This window comes from Nannospalax galili, unplaced genomic scaffold (assembly GCF_000622305.1).
Source record: "Nannospalax galili isolate Female #2095 unplaced genomic scaffold, S.galili_v1.0 scaffold44, whole genome shotgun sequence".
Classification (NCBI taxonomy): Eukaryota; Metazoa; Chordata; class Mammalia; order Rodentia; family Spalacidae; genus Nannospalax; species Nannospalax galili.
Genome location: NW_008355789.1, coordinates 4,255,759 through 4,277,887, shown reverse-complemented (window position 1 = coordinate 4,277,887; position 22,129 = coordinate 4,255,759). Strand labels below are relative to the sequence as shown.

The following is a 22,129-nucleotide window of genomic DNA, read 5'->3' as shown; positions in this document are numbered from 1 at the left end:
GTTGATTATTCAGTGAGTTAATTAGCGCATGTGCAGCAATGATCTGATGTATTGTTACATTGTCAGCGATCAGTACAATGATCAGCCCCTTCAGTTCACCCCATTCAGTTGTGTAGGGCTGAGGCCCTGGTGACACAAAGGAGCTCCTGGTTCCTTCATGGAAAGGGACTAGTGAATAGGCTCAATGGTGCGGAAGCACAGGGTCAACTGAAAAGAGAGATAGGAAAGAAAAAGGTCAGGAGATTCCTTGAGAGAGAGGGAGAGAGAGAGAGGAGTCAGGGAAGTCAAGCTGGAGGAGCCAGGACTAAACAGAATAATCAAGAAAGTGGTTTTTCGAAAACACTCATTTCTTTTTTAAAGAAATGCCCCCCTCCTATGTACTGAGAAGACTGCTGTCAATAAACTTCAAATCTTGTTAAGATAGTAGCACATCCCACTGCCACACCCCCTCATCATATGTCATGAATATTCAGTAGCAAGTATAAGCACAACTATAGCCACCATCTTACATTCGGCTACCGCACAGACAGCTCGGTTTGGCAGACTTGGCTGGGTGGGGACCGAGTAGAGCTGGCTGCAGGTGTCAGTCCCAGCCACTCGGCTACGTAGCCCTCTCGGGGCTTGCTGACGTTCTGTTGACTCATTCCCAGAGTACAAGTGGGTTATCGTGGTTGGAGACGGTCTAAGTACGGCCTGTGTTGGCTGAGAGATTAGAATTCCATCCCCCAGGATTGCGCCCCGGGCGCAGGCTGGTGGAGCGACCTAAAGGAGGATGTTGCCAAGTCCCAGAGATGGCCCAGGCCTGGCATGACTCAGATGCAGGGGGCTGCCGGGAAGGGGATGGATCCTTGCGGGGTGGGTCTCTAGGCCCTAAAGGCAGGAGTGAGGCGTGAGGTCGCGGGCTGCGGGGAGGACCAATGGATGGGCGACAGCCCCTCCCGCGGGGCGGGGGCGCGGCGGGAGGGGCGCAAGCTGCGGGCTCTCTCGGGTACCAGTGCTGCGGCATCCCTGCCGAGCATCTGCACCCGCGGCCGGCCCGCCGCGCAAATCCTGCCAGCAGCTCAGTGGCTGCCCCAGCGCCAGGCACGACCAGATCTAGCCCGCAGCGCAGATCTGTCCAGTCGGTGGGTGCGCGATGTGGCGGGCGTGGGGATTGCCCAGTTGGGTCTCCCGTAGGTGGGCGGGAGTTCCACGCATTTGGATGTCCAGGGGTGGAGAATGACCTGGGTTCTGCCCAGCTCGGATGCGGGCGGGGAGAGGCTGGGGCAGGTCTTGGCATTAGAGCTGCGGTCTGACATAGTCCAGGAAGGGATAGGGCTCGAACCTGGCGGCAAGCTGGGGATGATCCTGGTCCCCGGGGCTGCTATTAACGTGAGGGACCCGTGTTCTTCGGCTTGGGAGTGAGGTTTGCACCAACACGGCACGCAGAACTTCCACTAAGTACCAGAATGGGGATGTGGAGCGGATCCAGGCTGGAGTGGGTGTCCGGCGCCACGGTCCCTGCAGGGGCTGCGTCTGGGAGGGGACCGGGTCTCGCCCCGTCTGGGGGCGGGGAGCGAGGCGGGGCGGAGCCAGCGAGAGGGGTGGTCCTCGTGCCTCTGATTGCGTTCCGGGACACACAGGCGGCAACCCGCACCGAGCAGACATGCTGCGGCTCGGGGGCACTCTGCTGTGCCTGCTGCTGGCGGTGGCGGTCCCCACAGCCCCGGCGCCGGCTTCCACCACCACTTCGCCCCGGGTGGAGCCGGGCCCCGCTCTCAGCTACCCGCAGGAGGAGGCTACCCTCAATGAGATGTTCCGCGAGGTGGAGGAACTGATGGAGGACACTCAGCACAAACTGCGCAGCGCAGTGGAGGAGGTGGGTGCGCCCGGAGGGGACCGGGCCCAGGAAGTGGAAGGCTGGGTGGGTAGCGGGCCTGGGGGAGTCGGTGCTGGTTACAGCACTAGCCAGGGGCCTGGTTTCGAACAGCAGTGGGAAGGGCCTGAAGGAGTGACCTGAGGGCAGCACGAGCGATCTTTACCCCCAGCCCCTCCTGCCTGCCTGCTTGCCAAAAGATACTGATCCAAGCCTGTCCATGGAAAGCGTCTTGGCCGGATCCTCCCTGGAGATCTGAGGCCACCACGCCGCGGTTGTCTTCGCCGCGGTTGTCTTCGAGTGTGCTGGCCTGCTTCCCCTGTTGGAACTGTGCTTGCAAGCACCCTGGTGTCCCAGCGCTGTGAGTTTGCAGAGACTTGGCCAGCTGCAGGCAGCTCCAAGTCCTAGCCTGTCTCTTGGGCATTGACCCTGTGCCATCTTTCCCAAGCTATAGTCAGGATGCCAGTGTGGGATGCGAGGGTGGGGCGGGGAGAAAGAGCTGGGAGCTTTGCTGGCAATCTATTTTGCGTCTTTAAATGTGTGGGGCAGAAAGGGAAAATGGGAGCCCTGAATCCCAGTCACATGATTGGTCAGAAGGTAGGGGATAAGAATGTTAGAGGCAACCCCACCTCTCCTCCACCTAGTGCTTTGAAGCTCAGGGTTCAGAGTCTCTGTCACTCTCTAGTAGAGTAAATCATTTAGCATCCTGAACCTCAATTTCCTCTGACAATGAAATGCAATGCCCAAATTGGTGGGCACCTGGTAGATAAGAGGTGTGTGCTTGGTAGTTATCAGCAGACACCAGATCTCATGGAAGACATCCTCTCCTTTCCCTCATCTTCCAGGTGTCAGCATTGTGGATGACATCTGCTCTGTCCCCTAAGCATGAAGCTTGGTCTTTTCTGGTTCACTCATGGGTAGTGGTCCCTGACACCTGAGATGGGTAGGCATGGTCACTTTGGGGTCCAGCTCTGGTGGTAGCCTGGCTTTTGAGAGGAACCAGCTATCTCAGTGAACCATAGTCTCCATCTTGGTAGCCCCCTTGGGCAGAGTCCTAAGCTGGCCCTTGTCTGCTGGGAGAAGTTGCTTGTGTAGTTTGGGTGTATTTTGCTCTCCATTCGTAAGAGCCAGCCTGATGGGACTTGCAGTGAGGGGGATGCTGGATTGGAGGCAGTGGCATGAGCATTCTTATTGAATATCCATTGGCTGGACCCTGGGTCAAAGGCCCGTGGACTTCCTGGGATTTCACATCAGGATGTGAAACCATTAAAGCATGAGAGGGGTCAGCTGGGCCTAACACCTCAGCTGCAGATTATGTGATCTTTAATCATCTGATCTTTCCACTTCAGGGCAGGGTATGGCATCTGCTGTCCTTATCTGGATTGTAGGACTTTCCTCCTGCACGTTGATTCCTAGGAATATTGACCAAGTGGCCTCCATATTTTAGCTCGCTGGGAAATGCCTACTGCCACTCAGAAGGTTTGCAGCAGGGTTCTCTAGTGTCAGCTTCCCACGAGGCCTTGGCCTAGTTAGCCTCTTCATTCATTAGAGCAGTTTGGGATGCTGTGGGACCCCAGTGCAGTGTCTTTCCCATGGGAACCAGCTGCAGTGGGTTTTGTCCTGGCTCCATTCTCACCCCTTCCTGACATGGCTCTGCTTGAGTTATGTGGATTGGCCAAAGGACCAAGCAGACATTGATTAGCACATCAGCCCAAGACTGTGGTCCTTCCCATAGGAGTGCCAGCGAGAGCTGTGGATGCCAGGACCAGATGAGGAGGGCTGAACACTCCCATGGCAGGAGAATAAATAGTGGGGACTCCTCTTTCATCCAGTCCCAGAGCTGCTCTTTACTAGTGGGTGGGACCCAGGGTCTGAAATGGAGAAAATGTTCACCTCCGAGGTAAAGGAGAAGATCCTAGGAAGTAAGTTACTTGTTTGTTAAAAAATGAAATAAGCAGATTTAAGCCAAGGGTCTTCCTCATAAGGCCTTTGTAAGGATTATTGGAGATTGCTGGTTCTCAGGAAACAACAGCTGTGCTTATTCTCGTTTTCACTCTGGTAGCATGGCCAGGCTTGGTGGTAAGCACCTGTAATCCCAGCCCTTGGGAGGCTATGGCAGGAGGATTATGAGTCTGAGGCCAACCTGGGCTACACAGTGAGTTCAAAGCCAGCCTGGGCTATGTAGCAAGATTCTGCATTGCAAAATCAAAAAAGAACAAAGAAAAAGAAATAGTAGTTCAAATAACAGCAGAGCCCTACCAGTAGGTTCTCAGTAGAACGTATCTAGAAAATGTCTTGGACTAGGGCTGTAGCTTAGCAATAGAGCCTAGCATTCATGAGTCCTGGGTTCGATCCCCAGTACTGGGGGAGAAGAGAAGAAAAAAAAATTAAAGTATTAGAATCAACCTTAAAATAGCATTTGATTTTAATAGATTGTGGCTATTAGCTTTTTAAAAACTAAATTTTTAGTTATTGTTATTGTGAAGTGTGTGTGTGTGTCTGTGTCTGTGTGTGTGTGTGGTTGTGCCTGTGCCACATTATGTGTGTGGAGGTCAGAGGATAACTTTGTGGAGCTGATCTCTCCTTCCATCTTTGTGTAGGTTCCAGGGATTGAACTCAGGTCATCAGATTTGGCAGCAAGCACCTTTACTTACTGAGTCATCTCTCTAGCCTCAGCTTTTTTGTTTTTAAAGAAACTTCCAGAAAACCCCTTACATCTCATAAACACAGGACTTTGCTGTTTAGCTGTTGCTCAGAGGAATAAAACACAGGGGACCTGGGCCAGTGCTCTCGTTGTATACATAGTTGTGTGATGAATCTGCTTTCAAGTAATTTCCTGGCATTTTATTTATTCCAGCTGTCCCAAGCTGTTGGTGTCCCTTAAATGACAAAGTAGCTCAATTTCTAGGATTATCATTAGGAAAAGCAGTCTTTAAATAGCTTTAATCTGGGATATCTTGTTTTCTTGTTTTGTTATTCTCTGTGTTATTTTTATATAATTTTTTTATTATTTTTATTTTATGTGTATGAATGTATTACCTGCATGTATGTAAGTATATCTGTGTTGTGCAATGCCCATGGAGGTTAGAAGAGGGCACTGGATTCCCCTGGAACTAGAGTTATAGAGGTTGTTAGCCACCATGTGAGCGCTGGGGATTGAACCCAGGTCCTCTGCAAAAGCAATCAGTGCTCTTAACCCCTGAGCTATCTCTCTAGCCCCTAAAATTTATTTTTATTTTATGTATATGAGTGCTTTGCCTGCATGTATGTAAAGTGTACCACATGCCTTCAGTGCCCATGGAGGACAGAAGAGGGTGTCAGATCTCCTGAAACTAGAGTGACAGACGGTTATTAGCTGCCGTGTGGGTGCTGGGAATTCAACCTAGGTCCTCTAGAAAAGCAGCCAGTGCTCTTAACACTGAACCATCCCTCCAGCCCCAGACTTGTACTGTGTGTTATTAATGAGTGTATATTGAGGATAAAGCCACGTCATTCCTCCCACCCTCATTGTTACACCTGTGACTTGTCTATTTTAAATGTTTTATTACTGTGTATGTATGTATGTGTACATATGTGTATGGCACATGCACTCCGTAGCATATGTGTGGAGGCCAGAGGACAACTTGTAGAAGTTGGTTTTTTCTTGTACCACGTGGTTCTGGAAACTGAACTCGGGTCACCAAGTTTGGCAGCAAGTACCTTTACCCGCAAAGCCATCGTGCTAACTTGTGGCTGGTATACTTTAGCGTTCTTATTACCTCAGTGAGTCCTAAGAAGAGCTCTCATACCAAGCCTGACTCTAGCTGTCTCGTTTTCCTGCTGTCTACTTCAGTACACACGGATTGCCATTTTTAACAGCTTCACATTCCTCCACTAGGAAACAATTGCTTCAGGCTTCAGTCTCTCTTGCTGGTGGCGGTAATAGTTGTGGTTGAAGTTTCCATTGTAAACTGTGCTTTTACTTCATGGTGCCATTAAAGAACCCTTAGCTCATTGCTGAGGGGGAGAGAGGTTTGACAGAGATTACTCAACCCACAGCTGCCTGGGGATTTGGGAATTTGTCAGTTACCCGAAAACCAAACTACAATTCTGATTCCAGTGGGAATTTAGAAGATATTAAAGCAATCTTATCTCTTTCTGAACATACCTGTTCTAATACTTCGGTCTCTGTGTTCTGCCCATACTTTTCCCTTTGGTAAATATGCCAGGCTCTATCTATCTACTCTCTCTCTCTTTCTTTCTTTCTTTCTTTCTTTCTTTCTTTCTTTCTTTCTTTCTTTCTTTCTAAATAGGGTCTTCCTGTAGCCCTAGCTGGTCTGGAACTTGCTATGTAGACCAGGCTGGCTTCAGTCTCACAGAGATCTGCTTAACTTTGTCTGCTGGGATTAAAGGCAGGTGCCACCATGCCCAGCTCAGAGTCCTTCTCTTAAAAAACATAAATCATGGGCTAGAGAGATGGCTCAGCAGTTAAGAGGCCCTTCCTGCTCTTCCAGAGGACCCAAGTGTTGTTCTCAGCATCTATGTCTGGTAGCTTACAACTCGTTGTAACTCCAGCTCTAAGGGGCTAGACACTTGCTTCTGGCCTCTATGGGCACCCACACACTTTCTCTCTCTCTCTCTCTCTCTCTCTCTCTCTCTCTCTCTTTCTCCCCCTTTAGAAAGAAAAAGAAAACAGAAGTCATTTCCCACCCATCACGTCTCCCATCTGAGTTTCCTCTGCTTCTTCCCCACTCTGTTGTAAGGCCAAAAAGGAATATCCTTGTCTGTTGCCCCTCCCACCTCTCACAAACTAACTTTTCAAACTGCTTCCTCACAGGACACTATTAGGAAAGCAGCAGTGTGTTACTTATTTAACACACGGCAGGTACCACACTGATACTTAGATTTTGTGATCCTTAATTCTCACACCTGCTCAACAAAATTGGATAATCTTCATCGTACCAATGTCCAAGCTGAGGTTTAGAGGGGCTTGGAGTCTTGCCAAGGACCTGCGACTGCATTGAGGACAGATCTGAAACTTGAACTCACCTTGTTCAAATCCAGAGCCCTGACCCATTCTCCCATGCTGCCCTCTGATGATGCTAGGGTGGCTGGTTGTCTAAATCAGTGCTCATCTCACAGCGGCCTGGTCCTTCTAGCTTTACATGGAGCCTTTGGCCCTAGATGGCTCCTTCCAGAGGAAGCCCCTGCCCCCAGACTTGATTCTAGTCAGATCCCTGACTCCAGTCTCTTCCTCCCTTGGCCTCTAAACTATCTCCTAATGTCCTGGTTTGGTTTCCATTGCTGTGATAGAACACTGACTAAAACCCAACTTGGAGGGGAAAGGGTTTATTTCATCTTACTCTTCCAAGTGACTTCCATCCAAGTCCATCACTGAGGGATGCCAAGGCAGGAACTTAAGCAGGGCAGGAACCTGCAGGCAGGAGCTGATGCACAGACTTGGAGGATGCTGCTTACTGGGTGCCCCCGTCTTGCGCAACCACTTCTTATACACAGCTCAGGCTCACCGTCCTAGGGACGGTGCCACTCACAGTGGGCTGGGCCCTCCTACATCATTTGGTAGTTAAGAAAATGCCTCACAGATATGGCCACAGGCAGTTCAGATGGAAGCAATTCCGCAACTGAGGTTCCCTCTTCCTAGGTATATCAGGTTGAAAACTAAAGCTTAACTCGGCCATCCAACTAGCATAGGACTTTTAGCTCTTTGTTTCCTGGAGCAGAGGTTCTTAACTTGGGGTGAGTACAAAGGAAGGGAATCCTTCCAGTTATCTGAGAAACTCATCAATGTTTGGAGTTCAGGCTCTAGAAATGACAACTTAGTGGCTCTGGAAGTGACCCAGGTATGTTTAGTTTTCAAAGATTTGAGGGTGACTGTGCCGTCTCTAGCTGAGGAGTAGGCCAGCCTTCTCTGCATTAGAATTACTCCTTAGATATGCCTGTTGGCCTCCAGCTTAGCCACCATTTCCTTCTGTGTCCGGCAGGGCCCCTCTGCTCCAGCTTACAGTGCATGCCGTGCCCTGCAGGCTGCCACGGCTTTGCCAGTGTGCACTCTGCAGTGTTCTCCAACCCATCTGTCCCAGTCCTCTCATGCTCCAGGACAAGCCCAACCCTGCTTCCCTCTTTTGGAAGCCTTGCTGCTTTCTTCTTTGAACCTCTGATGATAGAGAACATCCCATAGGAAGAGCCATGGTCATCCTCAAACTGGTTTGTGTGGGACTCTTCAGTAAACGCATGTAAGCCACGGGGCGGGGGGTGGTGGTGGTGGTGGTGGTGGTGGAGAGGAAATCCTAAATGAACTTGGAAAGGTATGTAATTTGAAGTCAGGAGGGCCTGAATGCTACTTACTGATTCAATGACCTCTGTCAGGATGAACCACATCTTCTCCACTGAGGTACTGGGAATATGCAAACCCATGTCTTGAGGCTTTTGTAACAAGTATGTTTTACCCTCTGAGCTATCTCACCACCCCAAGGTTGTGAGAGTTAAAGACCCTGTAAACCATTCTGCAGTGTCATGTCCTAATGGCTACTCCATGGCCTGTCGTTGTCACCTACCTTAGCAGCTGTGGAACAGAGAGAGAGAGAGAGAGGTGGCTCTTTTTTTCCCTCAGCTATAACTAAAGGAAACAACTTTGCTTATTCAATTCATTGGCTTGTCAGATGGAGGCAGAAGAAGCAGCTGCTAAGACATCGGAAGTGAACCTGGCAAGCCTACCTCTCAGCTACCACAACGAGACCAACACAGATACCAAGGTTGGGAATAACACCATCCACATGCACCGAGAAATTCACAAGGTAAGGGCAGGTTCAGCACTGTTTCCTTTCTGCAGGGCAGTCCTGTTGAGAATAAAGTCCTGTTGGCATGTGTGATATAAAACCACAAAGGTAAATAAAAGTGACAGAATGCAGGCTAAAAACCAGAGGGAGTGAGGGTCCTGTTCAGGGGGGAAGTGTGTATCAGGGACTAAATTGCTTTTGCATTTATTAAGCAGTGTATGAGACTTCTTGATAGCCTAGAAGGAAGATCACATCTCTTAGGGTTTTTCTTGTTGTTCTTTGTTTGTTTTTAATTTTTTTATTATCCTAATAGACTTTATTTTTTGAAGGATTGTTAAATGTGTTTCTGGGTGTATGTACATGTGAATGCAGTGCCTTTGGAGGCCAGAAGAGGCCATCAGAGCCTCTGGAACTGGAGTTACAGGCAGTTGTGAACTACCCAGGGTGCTGGGTACCAAACCTAGGTCCTTTGCAAGAGCAGTATGTGCTTTTAACCACGGAGCCATCTCTCCAGCTCCATCTCTTAAGTTTTTATGTGTGTCACTGTCAGGGTTGAACTAGAGACCAGTTAAGGTGAGTGGGGGGTCTTCTTGATTTTCTTAGGAGCAACCCTAATTTAAGAAGATAAACCCTCTTTTGCCACGATATTAAACAAATGTATTCATTTGCTGGTTGTCCATCCAAAATTTGATAGTATGTTTTCTCCCCAATCTGTCACAGTGTGACTTGGTTCATTATGTTACCTAGGAGCAAGCAGCTTCATTTCCCATCTGACCCAATGAAGTATTGACAGTCTAGAAGGGCATAACATTAGCCTGCCCCTGGTGTGAGGTGCCTCCAGTGTAATTTGGCAGAACTTAGAGAGCCAACTGTGCCAGCCTGTGTTCTCTTGAAGAGCTAGCCAAGCCGACATTCATGGTCGCTGTTAGAGGCCATAGTGTTGCTATTCTGTTCTGAGTGTCAAGGAACTTGACCTCTAATCTCATCTCAACTCTATGTGCAAGGTCGAAATGGTTCATGCCTAAGATCCTCCCGTCATGCAAATGCCCAGATAACGACTTGGTTGAAACAACAGTGTTTCTTCCCCATAGAGCATAAAACATCAGTTTTATGGGTCATGGCCTTGAGTATAAAGTAACAATTCTTCCCTTGTGTAGTGATGGGCCCAGCTGGATGGATGAATTAGTGTGTCCCTAGGTGAATGAAAGAGCTCCTCAGAATTTGTGGGTAGTACTCATCCAAAGACTGAAGAATGTTCCTGAAAATGATTATTTAATTCTTGTGAAACCAATATTAAGTTATTCATCCTGACAGTAGTTAGCCGACAGGTTCTATTGCATCTTAAGGTTGCTCTTTGCAAATGTCAGAAACCTCTGAGTCCTACTAGTAACTAAAGTGACTCTGAAAAAGTATTACCTTTCCCAATACTCCCCAAAGCATTATAAAACAGGAATATCAACATTCGCCTTACAGAATTGTGAGACCCAAATGGCCTGACCTAGGACATGAAGCTCTTTATAAATTGTAAAGTTCTGTGTGAAAGCAAGTCATTTTTATGATTCATGTCATTACAGCGAAGTTTGGGACTGGGGATAGAGCTCAGTTGGTAGAGTGCTTGCCTTGCATGCAGAAAACCCTGGGTTCTATCTCTAGCACCACATAAAAATGGACACAGTGGCACAGGCCTGTAATCCCCAGCACTTGGGAGGTGGAGGAAGGAGGATCAGAAGTTCAGGATCATCCTTGGCTACATAGTGAGTTTGAGGCCAGCCTGGGATACACGAGACCCTGTCTTAGAAGCAAAACAAAGAAACAACAGCAAAAGGCAAAGTTGTTCCCCACACAATGTATAGTTCTCAAGGCAGGTCTGTGGATCCCAATCCTGTAAGGTGATGCATTAAAGAGGCACTCGGTGGTGGTGAGAGATACCTGGAAAATACTGTATCGATGCTTCTCCTAAAGGACAAAAAATGTATGTTGGTATAATAAAGGCACTGAGAGGGTCTTCAGCTCTTACACACAGGACCACAGAATTTTTTTAAATCCCACATTGGCATCCAGTTATAATTCCCAGCACCCACATGGTGGCTAACAAGCATCCATGACTCCAGTTCCAGGGAGAATTTGACTCTCTCTTCTGACCTCCATGGGCATTGCACAACATGGGTACACTTACATACATTCAAGCAAAACACTCATATACATAAAATAAAAAATAATACATGAAATATTTTAAGAAAAATCACAAAAAAATCAATTTTACAAATCTGACATTTGTACAAAATCTAGCATGGAGAAAAAAGACACCATTACTTTTTGGGGGAGAGGAAATATTTAGGTTAAAAATTAAAAACCATGAATCAGATTTGGTAACTCACACCTGAAATCCCAGCACTGGAGAAATGGAGGCAGGAGGAGCAGGAGTTCAAAGCCAGCCTGGGCTACTTGTGACCCTTAATGGGGGGGGGGGCAAGCAAAGCAAGTGATGGAAACAGACCCTTTTTCCTCTGAGCTAGAAGCTAGAAGTTGGCCCCTTTTTGCTCACTAGGCTGTTTTCTGTTCTCCTGACCACAGACTCAAGATTTTGGAGCTGGCACAGACTTTAAAGATGACGTCAAATGAGAAAACTGAATCAGGGAAGAGAAATGACTAGATGGCTGTTAGCAGCGGAGCCAGGGCTCAGAGACCACGGCTGGCTGCTGTGCAGCCAGACCCATCTTTAGCCCTGGTGGTAAAGGAAGCAGGAGTGCCCTGGACTCTTTGCTGAGTGTGGTTTGAGGTGCCTGCTCTAGGGGACAGAATCAGACAGATGACAGGCAGGCATGTGACCAGGTCTCTGTTGTTCTTCACACTGTTTTAAAAAATACTTTATAGTTGGGCATAGTGGCTCATGCCTTTAATCCCAGCACTTGGGAGGCAGAGGCAGGTGGATCTCTGTGAATTCAAGACCAGCCTGGTCTACATAGGGAGTTCCAGACCAGCTGGGGCTACAAGGAGACCCTGTCTCAAAAAGACCAAAAAAACCCAAAAAAACTTTATTACTTGATTTTATGTGTATAAGTGTATGATGCAATGCTCATAGAGATCAGAAGAGGGTGTCAGATTCCCTAGAACTGGAGTTATAGACAGCCATTAGCTGCCATGTAGGTGCTGGGAATTGAGCCTGGGTCCTCTGTAAGAGCAGCCAGTGCTCTTAACCACTGAGCCATCTCTCCAGCCCTCTCTTCACACTATCTTGGTGAGATGATTAGCTCTCTAGAACCAGAAGTAAGGCTCTGTGGCCAGAATCCACTTGCCCCTCACAGAATCATTTGTTTGACTAGACACACAAACTGGAATTTTTATTTTTGAGACAGAGCCTCATGTAGCCCAGGCTGGTCTCCAATTTACCACGTACTCAAGGATGACCTTGAACTCCTCAACCTCCTGCCTCTATCTCCCAAGTGCTGGGATTACAGTCCTGCATCATCATGCTGTGTCAGATTGGAATTTTGTCAAAAAGGATCTTGCCGCTGAGTGCCAAGTGATGAGTCCAAGAATGGTAAAAAATAGCTGGTGTTGTTGAGCCGTTGCTAGGTGTCAGGGACCCTCTTCCTGCTGTCAACTGTCACGTTGTTCCTTCTGCATAGTGACTCTGTGAGGTGGAATCTGTGATTATCTCCAGGAGCGCTGTCCATTGGTAGTGCTATGGTTAGAACTCAGAAGGGCGGGCGTGGGGGGGTGGTTCCTGGAGACTCCAGCCAATGTTCTTGCACTGGAAAATGAAAAACAAACAGAAAAACAAGACAAACAAAGCCTGCGAGAATTTCCCAGAATTCCTTTGTTCATGGCACCCCTGTTTCTCTGTAGGTCACCAACAACCAGACTGGACAGATGGTCTTTTCTGAGACAGTCATCACATCTGTTGGGGCTGAAGACAGCAAAAGGAGTCACGTAAGTTACTGTTTCCCTCCTCTTACACCCTGAGGTGATGCACCTCTGTAGCCCAAATTGCAGTCAAGGGGGATGGGAACAGAGTCCCCACTCCTCTTCTGCCTCATTACTTCCGGCATGTCCTTTCCTCCATCTCTAGCTCAACCATGCAGTCTTGGGGCAGACTGTGCCTCAAAGTACCTGGGTCAGAAACAAGAGATGCTGAATCCAGGTGTGATTTGCACCTTGACTTTGAAAGGGGAACAAGTGTTAAGTATATATAAAAGCCTCTGGTGACTGACCCTGTACCTCAAGTGATGAAACACCCCGAGTCCCTAGGAGGTCCATGCTTTATGTAACCCCCCAGCTCTGGCCAGGTGGTTTGAGAGCCAGTGGCCTACAGGGGAAGAAGGCTACCTGTCATCCTGGCTTTAGGCTCTGTTCCCTATAACTGCTGCTGTAATTTGCCTGTGGCTTAACCCAAAGGTAGGCTGGATTTTGTAGGATTATAAAGCCCTAAAGTTGACAGGGATCTGATATGGCCCAGGCTAGGGAAGATCCAGTGGAGGAGACTCTGAGGCATGTGGATGTAGTCAGCAGAGACAACACACCTCCTGTGGAGGCAGTAGGACTCAGCCTCTGCCCAGACCTCCCCCACACCCCCAGCTTCCCAAGGGCACCCAGGATCTGTGCCCACTCTTTTGACCTCACTGCTGGAAGAGAGCTGGTGGATTGTTAATAGGAAGGTGGTGCTGTTTTGGTTGGCAGTCAGTACTTTTTCTCTCTCTTTTTGCTTGTCTTGGCTTGGTACTCAAGTGTGGGGAGCTAACCAACATTTACTACAGTCTGGAGGCCCTGTCAGCTGTGTTACAATGGTGACCCACCTTTCAAGGGGGCCTAGTGGGAGGTGGAGGGAGTCTTGCTGTGAACCAGAAGGACCTGGCCACGGAGCATGAGCTTACCACCTCCCTACAAGCTGGGGTCTCTTGATTTCCTCATTCTTGTTGTCATCATCATCATCCTCTTCTCCCCCTTCCTCCTCCTCCTCCTTTTTCTCCTCTTTCTTCTTCTTCTTTTGCTATTATTATTGTTATTGGTGTGTGTGTGTGTGTGTGTGTGTGTGTGTGTGTGTCTTGTGTGGATAGGTGTATGTGGAGGCCAGAGGTTTTGGATCCCCCTGGAACTGGAGTTACAAGTGGGTGTGAGCCACCTAATGTGGGTGCTGGGAACCAAAATCAGATCCTTGGCAAAGAGCAGCTAGTGTTCTTAGCCGCTGAGCCATCTTCTCAGCCCCAGGTTCCTCATTTTCAAGTAAGGTCACAATCTGCATTGTGTCTTCACCCAGAAAGCACAGAGAAGCCTGTGAATAGATAGGGGTTATGAAGGCAGGGGTCAGCTCAGCTTTCCTTTCTTTTCTAATGCTTTTGTGTATGTATGTGTATGTGTTACACATATGTGTGTAGGTATGCATGCAACATGGAAACCAGAGGACAACCTCAGGTGTCCAACCTCAGGAAGGCTGTCCATCTTCTCTGAGTCAGGGTCTCTCATCGACTTGGAGCTCACAGATTTGGCTAGACTGGCTGGCCCGTGACCCTCAGGGATCCTCCTGTCTCTGCCTCCCTAGTGTTGGGATTTCAAGCATGCACCACCACGTCTGACATCTGCATGTGGTTTCCAGGGACTGTATTCATTTCTTCATCCTTTTTGGCAAGTACTTTACTGCCTGAGCTAGTTCTTAGTCCTGGGGCTAGCTTTCTAAAGCAGGATAGGGAGAAAGAGAGAAAGGCAAACTAAAATGGGCCAGCCATGGCTAGGGCAGCCTTCCTGGAGGGAAACCCTTTGAAAATTCCTGAGTGAAGTCTGTGCTGGGGGCTGAGTGGAATGAAGTCATCTGAGGGCAACAGTAACTCAGAAAGAAACCCTTGGTTCTCAAAGATGGTTCTGCTTGGCTCTATCAGCCCTCAGGATGATGAGCAGGTGATGGAGGCCCACATGCACATGAGATGCAGGGCATCCGCAATCAAAATACAGCATATATATCCTGCACCTGCTCCAACCCTGAATGAGGCTCCTATGGAGGTTTGAGTGCTGTGGTGGGGAGTTGAGATTCTGGGAGCTGTGGGTACGTAAGACACAAGACCTGAAAGATGCCAGGAGTATGTTGGGGCCGGGAGACAGCTGCCTATACTCTTGCACTGGGTGCTGTGACTTGGTCCAGCTTTCCTGGGTATGCCTGACCTTGTGGGTTTTTATGTAACCCTGCCTTGGGCCTCAGCTTGGAAGCCCGTGTGCACATGTGTTCATCAGGTGACAGGAGACATAAAACTGGCATCCTTGTGTGGTGCATAATCTGAAACCCTCTGTACAGTAGGTAGCCCCAAGACAACAGCAGGCTGGAGGGGAATGAATGACATATCCAAGCCCAGGAGAGGGAGGTTCATCATGATTTTTTCCTTGACTTTTGCCTAGGTCCTGGAAAGCTGAACTTACTGTTTCTCTGTGAGAATAAATGTCTGTTTGCAGGGCTAGAAGGGAAACCTGAGGATCAGGTGGTCCACTGGCCAGAGCTTATCCTTCCTGTCCTTTATCAGTCTCATAGGGCTTCTGACAGCAAACTGGAGGCTTTTCAAGCTGCCTATGAGGGGATGACATGTGACAGATGATATGTCTATTTCACTGCAGAGTCTGGCTAGTGTCACGGTGACCAAGAGTCAGAGAAGCAAGATGTGGTTCCCAGTGCACACAGCACTGTTCATTCAACTACCCTTCTGTCCTGGGCTCACCACTGTCCTAACATTAAGCCAGGTCCTGCTGTCATTATTACATTTATTTACTTAGCCTGCATGTGTGTGTGTATCACAGTATGCATGTGCAGGTCAGAGAACAACTTGTGGGAGTCAGGTCTCTCCACATGTAGGCCCTGGAGATAGAACTTGGGTCATCATCAGGCTTGGTGGTAAATACCTTTACCTACTGAGCCATCTTGTGTGCCCCCGACTTTTAAATTTAAATTTTATTTATTTACTTATATTTTATGTGGATGAGTGTTTTGCTGCATGATGTGTATGAAATGCCCATGGAACCTAGATGAAAATGTTAGATCCCCTGGAACTGGAGTTAAAGATGGTTGTTAGCTGCCATGTGGGTACTGGGAACTGAACTGAGGTCCTCTGCAAGAGCTGCCCGTACTCTTAACCACTGAGCCATCTCTGTTTCCCCATAGTGAGACAAGGTTTCACTATGAAACCCTGGCTGACCTGGAACCTGCTGTGTAGAACAGGCTGGCCTTGAACAGTGATCCTCCTGCCTCTGCCCCCAAGTGCTGGGATTACAGGTGTGGGCCACCATATCTGGCTCTCAAGTGCTGTCTTTACAGAAGGGTGGAACTCCTATTTCAGAGCAGGAAGCTATGAGGGCTAGTGTGTGTCACCACCCTCTTGTTCCATAGTTCTGTAGTTTAACTGTTTTCACAGTTGGCTCTGAGTTATACTTTACAGAAACTATCCTTAAAGGAACAGATGTCCCATTCCAAAAGGCAAAAATCATAACCTGTTCAAATCTTTGTACACCATTAACAGGGGCTAAATTTTCTGGATTTGAGATTCTCAGATGAATTCAATTAAAAACAATCACCCAACATACCATATTTTCCTTTCTTTAAATGTGGTGTGCATACTAATATGTATGGTAACCTGAGGAGACTCATGGAAAGTTCCAGACAGTAACACTATATGCCTGTCTAGAAATTTCACAGTCTAAGCAAGACACTGGTCTGTTTTTACACTCAAATATGAGGTGGGGGGAAGCACCCTGTGGCATGTAATTTCACCTGAGTGCTTGGCTGATGGTGATAGGGACTGACGTCCTTGCAAGGGGCTTTTGTGCTGAGCCAGGTCTCTTCACGGGTCAGAGGGCGGGCTGACCATTGTGCTTCTGTTGCGTGGGGCGGAAGGTCATTAGAAGGGAAAGTGGCAGTTGGAAGCTGGAGAGTGGACAAGCCATTATGCATGAGTACGAAGCTTTTCTTTGTAGAAAAACAGCCAAGTGGTGGTTAGTTAGCCCAGCCACCATTTTGAAAGGCTGTGGTCTCTAATTAAAATGCAGCCTGCAGCTACACAGCCTAGCATGTCTGTCTTTGTTGCTTTTCAGTTCTACTTTCTGAAGTGATATAACAGTGAGTCTGTTTGTTTTTCTACCCAAACACACCTAGTTCAAAGCTACAGGTTCACTCATGTCTAGTGAACTCTGAGACACTTGTCTCTATTTTTGAGGCCATGGGTAAATGGATTTCCTCACCAAAACCATCCAGGCAGTAGATATTGGAATGACCCAGGAACTTCCTTGTTCCTGAGAGTGGCCAGTGCTGACTTTGTCTTTTTGGCTGAAGGATGAAGGTGGTGCCCTTGTTTTCTGTGGCTGTGGAACCAGGGCCTTTCCTGTTAGGAGGCTACCATGCCTGCTGCTGGTGCTGGATCCCAGGGGAAGTGAGATGCTGAACCCTGAAGAGCTTTTGGAAAGTGTTTTGTTTGCTTCTCTTGGGACAGTGAGGGAGACAAGGGACCAGAATGGAGTGGGAGGGGAAAGTGTCAAGTGATATGCTTCTTGCTGGGGCCTTGGTTCACCCCTACCCCTTACATGGTCATTCATCACAGGGGAAAGGCCGTGGGTGTGGCTTCCTCCACACCCTGATTTCTGCTGCCACTTCAAGTTAATGGAAGGCTAGTGCCACCAAAATGCCAGTCTCTGGATTTAGTCTGTGTGTGTGTATGTGTGGGTGTGTAAAATATGCATGTGTATCCATGTTCCTGTGTGTGCAAGGGCATGTGGAAGCCAGAGGTCAACCTTGGGTGTCGTTCTTCAGGTATTTTCCATATTGTTTATTGAGGGTCTCTCAGTGGCTTGGAACTCACTTGCTGGCCAGCAAACCCCAGGGATCCATCCATCTGTGCCGGGATTCATAAGTTCGCACTTTAATGCCTCGTTTTTTTACATAGCTACTGGGGATCAAACTCAGGTCCTCATGCTGGCAAAGTAAGCACTTTATCAACTCAGCAATCTCCCCAGAACCCGAGGTTTATTTTAACAGAACTGCCCCTGAGGAGGGTGCAGGCATCCTGGGGTGTCTGAGGCAGTTTCTAAAGGTTCAGACTCCTGGCAAGTCAGAGTCCTGGGGCCAGAACAGTGTGGAGGACCCAGCTCCAGGAAATCCTGTCCTTCCCTTCTGTCAGCTCCAAGACAGACTGGAGAGTCCATGCAAGGTGAGTGGGAGGCAGACATAGGCTCCAGCCTGCCTTAATCCCTACAGTCTCTGCCTTCATCAGCTCTGATTCTTCATTAAATGGGGCACTAATCTCCTCTCACAAGACCTAGGAAGAATCTGTGTGCAAGGTTGACAAACATTCTTATGCCATGCTCATTATTAAGGAAAAGTAATTAAAGCTGGACTGTAATTGGCATCTGCCCTGGTTCCCGGCAGCCCAGGCCATGTGGGAGGCCTCCACTGGTCCCTCTCTGGGAAGGTGTAGCCGTGGGCTATTCCTTCCTCTGTCACCAAGTTCTTTGCCTGAGCTCCCAGCCACAGGGAGAGTCATCTAGTTGCTGTTCTAGGTGTGTCCCCTATGACTCTCCCACAAGGGGGGAGGGGTCATTGTGAACCACAGAGAGGGGAGTGACTGATGGGCAGGTGCTAAAGTGCTAGGTGGAGGTGCCAGGTGGCTGGTGTGTGCCAGTCCTTGTAGAAGAAAACAGACTTACTGTTCTAAGGGGGATGCAGTCTGCTCCCTAACCACACAGGAATGTGATACATTTATGTTTCTAGAGTCATATTTTGAGTTGCTTTTGTGGTTTCTGGCCAAGTATAAGGCTCTTATGCCTTAATTCAGTAGGAAAAAAATTACGGGGAAAATTGAAGAACTCTGTCATTCTGAGAAATGGGTAATCACTCCCAAAGAAAACTGAAGTGGAGAGAAGTGTTCACAAGGTAGGCATGTCTTTTTGAAAAAAAAATTAATTATTTCTGTTTATGCGTATGAGTGTTATGCCTGCATGTATGTAAGTACACCTGTGTAATACAGTGCCGTCAGAAGACAGAAGAGAGAGTCGGACCACCTGGCACTGTAGTTATGGACAGTTGTTAGCCATCATGTAGGTGCTGGCATTCAAACCCAGGTTCTCAGCAAAAGCAGCCAGTGCCCTTAACTGCTGAGCCATCTCTCCAGCCCTAGCACATCTTTTTGAGCTCTTGTCTGGAACAGTATGTTGTGCTGTCCTCAGCCTAAATGTCCCTCAGAAAGAAACCTGTCGTTTGTAAATGATCCCACATCTAGAATCAAAATACTATGAAGTTAATAAATGAGTTTCAGCTGAGAATGTAGCTCAGTTGGTAGAGTGCTTGCCTAGCATGTGGGAAGACCTGGGTTCCATCTCCAGCAGTGAATAAACCAGGTGTAATCGGCACTCAGAAGGTGGAGCCAGGAGAATTAGAAATTCAAGATCATCCTTTACTACATAGTGAGTTTAGGGCCTACATGAGACCTTGTTTCAAATAAATAAGTTTCATAAAAGTTAATATAAAACAAAGAGAGAAAAGCTTGTCTTCAACAAATCATTGAGAAAAATAGTCTCAGCTAGGCATGATGACACATGCCTTTAAACCCAGCACTTGGGAGGATCTCTGTGAGTTTGAGGCCAGCCTAGTTTACACAGTGAGTTTCAGGTCAGCTGGGATTATATAGTGAGACTCTGTCACACAAAAAAAGAAAGCAATTTCAGAATAGTACATATAACATATAAATTATGTAAGATATACATATGTAATAGTATGTAAAAATATGTCATTTTTAGGAAAATATATATAAAGCTTGATAAAATACACATTAGCCGGGCATGGTTGCACACGTCTTTAATCCCAGCACTCGGGAGGCAGTGGCAGGTAGATCTCTGTGAGTTCAAGGCCAGCCTGGTCTACATAGTGAGTTCCAGGACAGCTGGGGCTACAGGGAGACCCTGTCTCAAAAAGACCAAAAACAAAAAAATACACATTAAAATACTGGGTATGGTGGTGTACACCTTCAATTCTGGCACTCAGGACACAAAAGCAAACAGATCTCTGTGAGTTCAAGACCAGGCTAGTCTACATAGTGAGTTCCAAGCCAGCCTGGGCTACGTAGTGAGACCCTGTCTCAAAACACAAACAAAAAAATACATCCTAAAATGTCACTAGAACTCTCTGGAGGAATTTAAACTTATAGAGATGTTTCTTTATAAATTGCTGTCCTAAAAAATCTTTTTAATGGGCTGTAGAGATGGCTCAGCAGTTAAGAGTAGTTGTTGCTCTTGTAGAGGACCAGAGTTCAGTCCCCAGGAACCATAGCACACATAGCAGGTGGTTCACAGCCACCTTTAACCCCAGCTCCAGGGGATTTGATGCCCCTTCTGGCCTCTTCGGATATCTGCACACACATGGCACGTACATATACACATAAAATAAAAGTAGTAAATCTTCAAAAATGTTTAAAAGAACTTAGATACTTAAAATTTTGGTACGAATAGCTATCTATATCTTTCAATGACTGATGTCAAGCTGCTCCATCAAAGGGTGAGGATGCCTAATGTTTTGGGAGATCCTAGCGAATTTTCCATCTGAGGATTGCACTAGTCTTGTGCTTGCTTTACACTCGCAGCAATTTCTGAGACTTGTTTCTGCTCAGCCTCGCTTGCACCAAGTATCACAGCAGGTGGCCCTCTGGGAAGCGTCACTGGAAAAGGAAGAGTTTGTTTGTGGTGGCATATTTAGGGTTATGAGCAAGATCAAGGGTTGGCTGTTTGGGAGTTTTAAGTTGTAGCAAAGAGTCTTCTGAAATTGATCTCTTTCCTCAAAATTCAGGGCGAAAGTTCAGATTTACATTCCAGTCTGTTCTCAAGACCAAATGCCATCTACTCTCCCTCTCCTCCCCAAGTGGGGCAGATGAGGTGGTGGGAAGTCCCAGCAGGACCTAACTGTGTGCTCCAAGTCTGTGTGAGCTCATGGACTGAGTCACATGGGAGGAGGGACGTGTGGACTTCTGCTCCACCTCTGTCTGTATACAAGTGCAGGGTGTGCTCATTGACAGGGATGGACCAGATAAGCCACAGCAATTGGACTTGAAATCCCATTAGACTGATGACATCAGCTGCAGACCAAGCAAGTTCTGTGGTTTCTGGGCATGTAGGGGCCGAACGGAGTGGAGTCTCGTGCAGGTGTGTGGCTGTCCTCTGCCCCAGGGACCTGGGGATTCCAGACACTGACCCAGAGGCCCTTTGCATCCTGTTCATCATATATGTGGAGCCTTGCCCTTCCTTGCCTGCCATTGGCATTGCTCTGAAAACCTCACAAAGGCTGCAAGTCCGTCTTGTTTTGTCTTTATCATAAGATCACTGATAGAGTAATAGCAAGCCGCCCCTGCCCTGCGACACACACATAACCCTCATTTAGTCACTGTGACTCAGAAGGTGGCCAGATTAACCAGCCCCTCTCCAAATCTAGCCGGTTGTGAGCCAGAGTAAATACTGACTGTTGCTGTATAACTGAGCTCTCCACAATAACCAGTGACCCAAATGGCTGTGAGAGTCTTAGATGATTAAAATGAAAGCCGTCATTTGAGGAGCCCAGACTGTGTGCCATGTGTGAGAGATCTCTAGCACCTCTCCTACCATCTGCCTGACAGCCACAGAAGGATACCCACTGACCCATCTTATGGGTGGAGTCACTGAGGCTCAAAGAAATGGTCTAAACTAGTAGGTGGCAGAGCTGGTACTAACAGGAAGAATAAAACATTGAGACCCTATTGATTCCAAACTTCTAAAACATGTATCTTTAATGGAACTTTGTTTTCTGAGACAGAACCTCATGTAGCCCAGGATGACCTCAAACTTGCTATGTAGCTGAGGATAACCTAAAATTGATACTCCTGCCTCCACTTCTTTAGTTTAAGGACTTCAAGCATGCGACACCATGCCCTGTTTTTGTGGTACTGAAAATTAAACTTTTTTTAAAAATTTTATTTGTTTTTTAAAATTTATATGTATGCATGTTTTGCCTGCATGTAAGTAAGTGCACCCATGTTGTACAGTGCCTGTGGAGGTCAGAAGAAGCTGTGGGATCCCCTGGGACTGGAGTTACAGACAGTTGTTAGCTGCCATGTGGGTGCTAGGATTTGAACCCAGGTCTTCTGCAAGAACAACCAGTGTTCTTAACCGCTGAGCCATCTCTCCAGCCCCTCAAACAGGTTTTGTGCATACTAGGCAAATACTCTACCAATTGAACTATGTCACTGACCACCTTAATAGTTTTTAAAATTGTGGTAAAATATATGTAACATAAAATTACTGCCTTAACCATTATTTATTTATTTACTTATTTATTTATTTTGAGACAGGGTCTCACTCTGTAGCCCTGACTGGTGTGGAACTTGCTATATAGACCCAGCTGACCTTGAACTCAAAGAGGTCTGCCTGCCTCTGCCTCCTGGGTGCTGGGATTAAAGGCATGCACTACACAAGGCCCTTCTTAATTATTTGAGTATACGTTCAATAGTAAAGTACA

The 22,129-nt window shown here is 47.5% G+C and overlaps 1 protein-coding gene across 1 annotated transcript in view; it reads left to right on the top strand.

Moving 5' to 3' along the window:
• Window positions 1–991: 991 nt before the first annotated feature.
• Window positions 992–22,129, top strand: part of Dkk3 (dickkopf WNT signaling pathway inhibitor 3) — a 40,717-nt gene continuing 19,579 nt past the window's right edge. Inside the window, exons 1-4 of the mRNA XM_008853488.2 lie at window positions 992–1,124; window positions 1,623–1,858; window positions 8,515–8,649; window positions 12,481–12,564. Coding sequence (XP_008851710.1) covers window positions 1,646–1,858; window positions 8,515–8,649; window positions 12,481–12,564 — 432 coding nt within the window. The 5' untranslated portion in view covers window positions 992–1,124; window positions 1,623–1,645. The remainder of the gene's footprint in view (window positions 1,125–1,622; window positions 1,859–8,514; window positions 8,650–12,480; window positions 12,565–22,129) is intronic.